At 40.4% G+C, this 8,845-nt stretch overlaps 1 protein-coding gene across 2 annotated transcripts; it reads left to right on the top strand.

Moving 5' to 3' along the window:
* Positions 1-864: 864 nt before the first annotated feature.
* On the top strand, positions 865-8,437 carry LOC111533546 (X antigen family member 3). Of its 2 annotated transcripts, none has more exons than XM_026452063.1 (5): positions 865-947; positions 1,806-1,894; positions 2,717-2,822; positions 6,038-6,163; positions 8,326-8,437. In XM_026452063.1, the coding sequence occupies exons 2-5, from the start codon at positions 1,814-1,816 to the stop codon at positions 8,346-8,348; spliced, it is 336 nt and encodes a 111-aa protein (XP_026307848.1). In that variant the 5' UTR covers positions 865-947; positions 1,806-1,813; the 3' UTR covers positions 8,349-8,437. The 2 variants fall into 2 exon arrangements, with proteins under 2 accessions (XP_026307848.1, XP_026307849.1); XM_026452064.1 differs by lacking the exon at positions 865-947 and adding an exon at positions 1,646-1,697.
* Positions 8,438-8,845: the final 408 nt, after the last annotated feature.

Below are 8,845 nucleotides of genomic sequence, written 5' to 3' on the forward strand. Positions count from 1 at the left end.
TCACATTTCCAGCATGCCAGATATTTCCTGCAACATGGCAGGCACCCGTGCATATATAAATGAGAAAAAAGTGTGTATAAATATATAGATTAAAATAATTTATTTCTGTCACAAAAGGTCTTTCTGAGACACATCCTCCACTCATGGTGACATGGGACTGTCCCCAGTGTTTCTGGATGCATGAGAATGGTAGGGCAAGAGAGGGAACAAAGCCTTTTAGTCCCTTTCCTTCTACTACAAACATCTTAGGGATGCGAGTCTGGGGACAGTGGGAAAATCCCGGCTGGCCTTGCATGTGCTTGACTCAGTACCCACACCCCTTGCTGCCCAAGTCCCTTGTTGTCCATGTGCCTTGCTGTCTGCCTTGTGTCCCTGCAGAGCTGTGCAAGGAGACATCGTGACTTCCTTCTGTGCTGCTGACTAGGAGTCAGCCAGTAGGTCCGAAGATCAGTCCTCCCAGGGTTGAAGTGGGAGAGAGTGCGAGGAGGAGCCCGTGGCGCAGTCTGTGTCCTCCGATTGGGGAAGGTCCTTGAGGTTGCCATTCTTCTCCTAACAGGCGGCGACAGCCATGGCCTTGCTATCGTGGGTGTCCCAGACAGGGGAGGAAGGAGGGCCATAGAGGAGAGGAGGACCTAGTGAACATGGAGTGAAGGGGAAACTATTTGTGGTATTTGAGTGCCGGAGGCATATGAAACCGCCCACAGAAGACACATTCCGAAGTCTTCAGTGGAAACCTGGGAGAGGGCAGAGGACTGCGCGGCGCGGGATGGGGTGGGGCCAGGAGGGACGCCACAGCCCACTAGGCAGGCACCATCCTCACTGCGCATGTCCACTGGGCGTCTTCCCCTCTGCCCCTTTGCCTATGTGGTGAACTCCCTGGAGCTGTGAGGGTGTGAGGGTCGCGTTCCTGCTGTCTGGACTTTTTCTGTCCTACTGAGACGCAGCCGGTAGGTCCACAAGCCATTCCTCCCAAGAGTTGAAGTGTGAGTGAGTATGAGGAGGAGCCAGTGGCTATCCGGAGCGTGGGATAGCGTGGTCCACGGCCTCAGAGGCCGAAGGGTCTCAAGGTGCTCGTCCTTCTCCTCGTGAGGTGGCACTGCCATGGGCCTTGTTATGGTGAGGTCAGAATGAGTGAAGAAGGTGGGCCGCGCAGTTGAGAGCGGTCAGGTGAAAACGGGGCGAGTGCTGGGGGTGCTGGGGCAGGTATCCTAGTCCCTGGAACCCTCGACCGAGGACAGATTCCAGGCTCCTTCGTGTCGACCCGGGAAGGAGCAGGGTGGGCATTAAGGAAGGGAACTGGGAATGCTGCGGGTTGGCAACCATGGCCCTGAGGTCTGTAGAGCGCCTGGCAGAGGTGTACAGTGAGGAGGGCTGTGTGGCAGCTTCTCAACTCCACCATGAAGTTTGAGTGGGTGGGGCTCTGCGTTCCAACAAAACTTGATTTTAGGGGGGAAATGGGCCTAGCAAATGGGTGTGTGACAAAAGCCGTAGTTACTGCAGTTTTAATTCTCTGGCTGTATTTTCCCAAATGTCTCCACGGAGGAGAGTTCAGTTGTGAAACCAAACCTTATTGGAAATATCCTGTGTCTTTTGCCAGGAGCCTTGAGAAATTGCTCAGTTAGCTTGACCAACTTAATGGCTTCGCAAGCATTCAGAAGGCACACACACTTACGCTTGCCCTGAGACTTAGTTCGAAAGTATTTACAAACTTTTAAAAAACGACAAGTTAACATTTGGTCATGGAAGTGGTCAAATATAGCTGTCTTTTCAAGTATATTTACCAATTCGCAGTATTCTGCTTGCAGTGTGAAATATGATTTGGCGAGGAAGATCAACATATAGGCCTAGACCAAGGAGAAGTGTACCACCTCCTGAGCTGATTGGGCCTATGCTGGTGAGTGCCTTAACCTTTGATGTTTTCTATTAGCAGAAAGTTATTTTTGTAACTTGATGTTGTTGCAAAACTATGTTTTGTAATTATTGTTGAACCAATATAGATACATCAATAAAGGTGTCCCATGCTGATAAAAATAATCATGGCATCTCATGAAGGAAAGACTAATCCAAGAGGATTAAGTTCTCCTGTTGTCTGGATGGATGATCTTGTGTTCCCCAGATTTTGCCCATGATTTTCTTCTCATGCTTATTTGCAAAAGATTACACACATTCATCCTAACATAGATTAAAACAGCTTTCAAAGCCCTTGAGGGCAACTGTCTTAGAGTAACCTCTCTGTGGGAAGAGTAACTTTTTTTTTTTTTTGGAGACGGAGTCTTGCTCTGTCGCCCAGGCTGGAGTGCAGTGGCCGGATCTCAGCTCACTGCAAGCTCCACCTCCCGGGTTCATGCCATTCTCCTGCCTCAGCCTCCCGAGTAGCTGGGACTACAGGGGCCACCACCTCGCTCAGCTAATTGTTTGTATTTTTAGTAGAGACGGGGTTTCACCGTGTTAGCCAGGATGGTCTCGATCTCCTGACCTCGTGATCCACCCGTCTCGGCTTCCCAAAGTGCTGAGATTACAGGCTTGAGCCACCGCGCCCGGCCTGTGGGAAGAGTAACTTTATGAAAAATAAGTATGTGGAATAGTGTTGGAGAAATATCTTTAGACTTATGATCAGAAACATCTATGTATTCTGTATATTTATATTGTTGAAATGTATTGATAACAAAACTTTTTATCTGCACACACACACACACACACACACCCCTCGTTCCAGGAGCCCAGTGATGCGGAGCCTCAGCAAGAGGAACCACCAACTGAAAGTCGGGATCCTACACCTGGTCAGGAGAGAGAAGAAGATCAGGGTGCAGCTGAGATTCAAGGTGCTGGGAGGGGAAAGAAAGAAAGTCTATGGGGAGGGAAGGAGGCCTATGTGTGCATCATGCCTTATGCCATGACCAGTAACAGGAGGAAAGAAAACATTGGGAAAGGATCTCAAACGTTTGCTGAGAGTTGGCTGGACAAGTGAAGAGTATAGTTTGCAGCTTCATGCAGTCCCTGGATATAATGAATCTTCTCCTACCTTTGAAATATATTTTGTATGCTTGAAAATACAGTCCTTGCTAAATCAGATGAAACTGTTTAATTTGATGTACAAAAATGTACATTATTTTACTAGTTTACTTTGATCTTCTTAGAATGTTGTCTGATCTTCTTAGCCGAGGTGTCCACAGTATTGTATGCACCCTTTAACAGCATGTGGAGTGCCAAGTCACCCTACCTTATAACACCCTGAATAAAGCCCATTTGTATAAGGATGTTAGCCCTATTTTGTAAATAAGAAAACTGAGGCTCTGAAATGGAGGCTTACCAAGAACAACTGACTCATGGAGAAGGAATTCATATTTCATTCCAACGTTTGTGTTCTCCCAACCATTCACATTAGAAAACGTGAATGATTTTGCTTGAAATGTTAATACTCGAATGTGTCTGTACTGTAAGGTACTTCAGTATTGGCTCAGGACAAAACAAAGTTCAGTGAAGCAGGATAGCAACTCCAGAAAAGACCTCAATGAATGACAGCCACTCTTTCCTTTGCTCTGTATTTTTGACAGTATGGTAAAATCTGGATAATTCGGGACATTGGCATACAGGTAGCTATATTAGTATGATTTTAAGGGGCTTTTAAAGAGTTGTTTATATACTTTTATAATTAGAAAACTCGAAGTATGATAAGATTATCATGAAGCAGAAATTATTTCCTCAACAGATAGCATTTTGAAGTTAAACATTGACAGAATTTGGGTCATGGATTACTTTAGCAATTCACTGTTAAGGGGTTTCCAGAATATGACTGTCAACAATGCCTATTAATTTTTTTTTTCACTCAAGTTCCTGTACTCTTGTGGAAGACAGCGATTTTGCTGTTATATTTGGTACTTTTAAGTGAATGGGATTTGTTTATGGAAAGTTACATATAGGGCCTTTGGACCTAAGGTTGTCTAATTTTAACCAAAAAATTTCCAAGTTACCTCAATAGGTAATGAGTGTCAGGACTGTAAGATTTGTCATAGGCTCACCAATACATTCATCTAATCTTTCAGAAAATTACATCTGAGTTATGATTAAAATGCTATCCATTGGGTAGTCTTTAGGTTTCCTAGATAGCTGACACTCACTGCTTATAATACACAATGGTAAAGTATAGGAAATGTAAGTGTGGTGTGATTTTTCCTCAGACTGTCATTTAAGATAAGATTTCATAATACAGGAAAAGAAAGGTGGGACATCTTTACATCACATTTATTACCACAGTCGACTGCAGCCTTTTATTTCATAACACTGAGGAAAATAATATTATCATTTCCTTATTTATCTTTCTTGTTTGCCTGCTTCAATTGATAACCTTTGTATTTTTTTATTATACTTTAAGTTCTAGGATACATGTGCACAACATGAAGTTTTGCTACATATGTATACATGTGCCATGTTAGTGTGCTGTACCCATTAACTTGTCATTTACATTAGGTATATTTCCTAATGCAGTCCCTCCCCCCACCCCACAACAGGCCCCAGTGTGTGATGTTCCCCTTGCTGTGTCAAAGTGCTCTCATTGTTCAATTCCCACCTGTGAGTGAGACCATGCGGTGTTTGGTTTTCTGTTCTTGCGATAGTTTGCTAAGAATGATGGTTTCCAGCTTCATCCATGTCCCTACAAAGAACATGAAGTCATCCTTTTTTATGGCTGCATAGTATTCCATGGTGTTTATGTGCCACATTTTCTTAATCCAGTCTATCATTGATGGACATTTGGGTTGGTTACAAGTCTTTGCTATTGTGAATAATGCCACAATAAACATACGTGTGCATGTGTCTTTATAGCAGCATGATTTATAATTCTTTGGGTATATACCCAGTAATGGGATGGCTGGGTCAAATGGTATTTCTAGTTCTAGATCCTTGAGGAATCGCCACACTGTCTTTCACCATGGTTGAACTAGTTTACAGTCCCAGCAACAGTGTAAAAATGTTCCTCTTTCTCTACATCCTCTCCAGCACCTGTTGTTTCCTGATTTTTAAATAATTGCCATTCTAACTGGTGTGAGATTGTATCTCGTGGTTTTGATTTGCATTTCTCTGATGACCAGTGATGATGAGCATTTTTTCATGTGTCTGTTGGCTGCATAAATGTCTTCTTTTCAGAAGTGTCTGTTTATATCCTTTGCCCACTTTTTGATGGGGTCGTTTTTTTCTTGTAAATTTGTTTGAGTTCTTTGTAGATTCTGGATATTAGCCCTTTGTCAGATGAGTAGATTGCAAAAATTTTCTCCCATTCTGTAGGATGCCTGTTCACTCTGATGGTAGTTTCTTTTGCTGTGCAGAAGCTCTTTAGTTTAATTAGATCCCATTTGTCAATTTTGGCTTTTGTTGCCGTTGCTTTTGGTGTTTTAGACATGAAGTCCTTGCCCATGCCTATGTCCTGAATGGTATTGCCTAGGTTTTCTTCTAGGATTTTTATGGTTTTAGGTCTAATATTTAAGTGTTTAATCCAGCTTGAATTGATTTTTGTATAAGGTGTAAGGAAGGGATCCAGTTTCAGCTTTCCACATATGGCTAGCCAGTGTTCCCAGCACCATTTATTAAATAGGGAATCCTTTCCCCATTTCTTGTTTTCGTCAGATTTGTCAAAGATCAGATGGTTGTAGATGTGTGGTATTATTTCTGAGGGCTCTGTTCTGTTCCATTGGTCTAGATCTCTGTTTTGGTGCCAGTACGATGGTGTTTTGGTTACTGTAGCCTTGTAGTATAGTTTGAAGTCAGGTAGCGTGATGCCTCCAGCTTTGTTCTTTTGGCTTAGGATTATCTTGGCAATGCGGGCTCTTTTTTGGTTCCATATGCACTTTAAAGTAGTTTCTTCCAATTCTTGTGAAGAAAGTCATTGGTAGCTTAATCGGGATGGCATTGAATCTATAAATTACCTTGGGCAGTATGGCCATTTTCACAATATTGATTCTTCCTATCCATGAGCATGGAATGTTCTTCCATTTGTTTGTGTCCTCTTTTATTTCATTGAGCAGTTAACCTTTGTATTTTTAAGTGCTTGACCTGGAAGCTGATCTCCAGGAGCAATCTCAGTCAAAGACTGGGGATGAATGCGGAGATGGTCCTGATGACCAGGGGAAGATTCTGCCAAAATCAGAGGAATTTAAAATGCCAGAAGGAGGTATGCTCTCCATTAAGATGCAAAATTATGTGCTTTCTGTTTTCCACAATATTTTACTTTTGATAATAAGAGAGAACATTACTACCCCCTTAAAATCAGAGTTCAAATGCAGACTTTCTTTGAAAGGTTGTTCAGACCCCAATTGCCTGACTGCAAGACTTAAACACTATCAGATACAGACACAAATTGGGTCAAAGCCATATTGAATCATCAAATATGAAAGCATATTCTTCCTTCTGATTATACCTAACAACAATTTTCAGATTTTTTTCTGATTTCTGATTTTAACAAATACTTAATGCATTTGTAATACCAGTTTGTGTGAAATATCCTAGCACCTTAAGCAGATTCTAATACCAACTCTAATATTATTTGTGAGATTCTGGATTAATTCCATAAATTCTACAACCATCTTTGGTTGTAGAACACTGCTGTTATTGAAAATAGTAAATGCAAATCAGATGTATTAACATCCGTTTTAAAGTTGATTTCTGCATCCTCATGTTCTGTTGGATAAAATACAAAGATATGATTTGTTTTTCATAACAATCAGTTTCACTCCAGTTCTAATATCTGAGTTGAGACATCATGGTTCCTAAGAAAATGAGCAGGCAACTTGCTTGATGAAAGTACCTTTTCCACATATTTTCCAAATTGATGACTGTTAATTAGAAGAGCTTCTGAATTTATAGGAAGCACTCCATGTTTGTGGAAGAAATTACCTAAATGTTTTTACTCTATACTGCTGAACCATTCCATTAGACTATTTACGTTGAAAGATAGTTTTCAATTATTTCCAGGAGCCCATTGAACAAGCCTCAATTGTATTCTTAGGAAGATAGTCTTAAATGATATCTTGTTAAAATAGATAGAAAATTACACGAGAAAGGAAAATATTACAAAATGAAAATAATAAAGAGCAATAGAATAAATCTAAGGGAAAAAGAAAGAGGTACTTAATAAGAGACAGGTATGAATCATTAGTAAAAGGAAATGTAATCCAAAAGTAATACATTTAAAAGATTGTTCTTTTGAAAAATAGCTATGAATAGAGTAATAATTTGCACACTCTTAAAGAAAATGGAAAAAGCTCAACATGGAATACGAACAAGACCCTAACAGATACTGAATATATGGTAGAATCGAAAGTGAATACATTCTTAAACTTTAATATTTTCAAAATATGAATGAAGTGATTGATATTCTAGGAACACATACATTAGTTAATATATTCCAGTAATACCTGAATATCTAAACATCACAAAGACTGTGGAAAAACTTCTGAAATTTCCCACTTATCCCTCAAAAACACTCAACTTTTAGAAACAAATATTTGGCTTTTCCAGATGTCTTACTGTCCTTTTCCATTTTCCTCTCCCTCCATTTCTTTTTTTTGCCCCACTCCTCATGATATATGCCTCTTTCCCATTTTGATGTCAAAAATAATAGTGATAGATTAAACCGAATCTGACCATGTAATTTATTTTACCAATGGAAATATTTTCAAGTATAACAAGAGGGACTCTTCATATTGACATCAGGATGATAGGTAAAAATGTTGGACAAAAATGGTTACTGTACCTTAAAGAACACAGGTGGGTAAACTAGCCCCAAGCAACATTTTTGCACTTCTGCACAACAGAGAAAAAACAAATGCAGTACTGGCCTTTCAATTCACTGCACTTACGCAGTTCCTAATGTGACATAAACTGTTTCCCAGGAACTTGTTGAACATCCAGACTATTATTTCAAGGCAAAACATTATGTTACATTATACATTGTTTGTAAATTCCTTTTGTTTCTTAGGTTTGTTGTGTGTTGGTTATGTTTTTATTAAAACTGTACACAATGTTTGCTTTTCACTTTGGGCCACCTTTTAATAGGTTCACTTGATTTAAAGCGTTTTGAAGTTAGACAGTTTTTGGTTCCCTTGAACTACAGAATGCAGGGTGTTTTAAAAATGTTGCTAATGTATATGCTTGGAAGTCTATCTTCAAAGTCTCTACAGAGGTCTAACTGAATGTTAGCCATCAGGTTACTCTTAGGCTTCTGGTTTTAGTCCATGGTATAAAACCAAAACTTTGGTGTCCTTCATATACCTTTAATGTCATCTGAACACAGTTCTGCTACTAATATTCCCTCCTGTTATGTTTCTATTATAGGTGACAGACAACCACAGGTTTAAATGAAGACAAGCTGAAACAACACAAACTGTTTCTATCTAAGATATTTGACTTAAAAATATCGAAATAAACGTTTGCGGCTTTCTCCAAATAAGTCTTGCACATTTTTTTGTTCATGTTATTCCCAAATATTTGATACTATTGAAAATGGTGGCCAGGTGTGGTGGCTCAAGCCTGTAATCACAGCACTTTGGGATGCTGAGGCAGGAGGATTTCTTGAGCTCAGGAAACTGACACCAGCTTGGGCAACATAGTGAGACCCCCTCACTGCAAAATAAATGAATGAGTGCATGAATGTATGCATGTATATATGTAGCCTTAGTCCCAGCTACTTCTGAGGCTACGTTGAGAGGATCCCTTGAACTCAGTAGGTAGAGGATGTGGGTAGTTATGTTCAGGCCACTGCAACTCCAGCCTGGGTGACAGAGTGAGACTGTTTGAAAAAAAAAAGGAAAAGTATCATTTTTGAAATTTTGTATTCTGATTACACTGGTGTACA

The sequence above is a fragment of the Piliocolobus tephrosceles genome, chromosome 12, assembly GCF_002776525.5.
Source record: "Piliocolobus tephrosceles isolate RC106 chromosome 12, ASM277652v3, whole genome shotgun sequence".
Lineage (NCBI taxonomy): Eukaryota > Metazoa > Chordata > Mammalia > Primates > Cercopithecidae > Piliocolobus > Piliocolobus tephrosceles.

Bases quoted from the DNA above. Each gene is read 5' to 3' on its own strand.
- LOC111533546 (XM_026452063.1), top strand. From the start codon at position 1,814: ATGATTTGGCGAGGAAGATCAACATATAGGCCTAGACCAAGGAGAAGT. The intron at 1,895-2,716 runs GTGAGTGCCTTA...CCCTCGTTCCAG, and splicing joins AGCTGATTGGGCCTATGCTG to GAGCCCAGTGATGCGGAGCC. The intron at 6,164-8,325 runs GTATGCTCTCCA...TTTCTATTATAG, and splicing joins ATTTAAAATGCCAGAAGGAG to GTGACAGACAACCACAGGTT.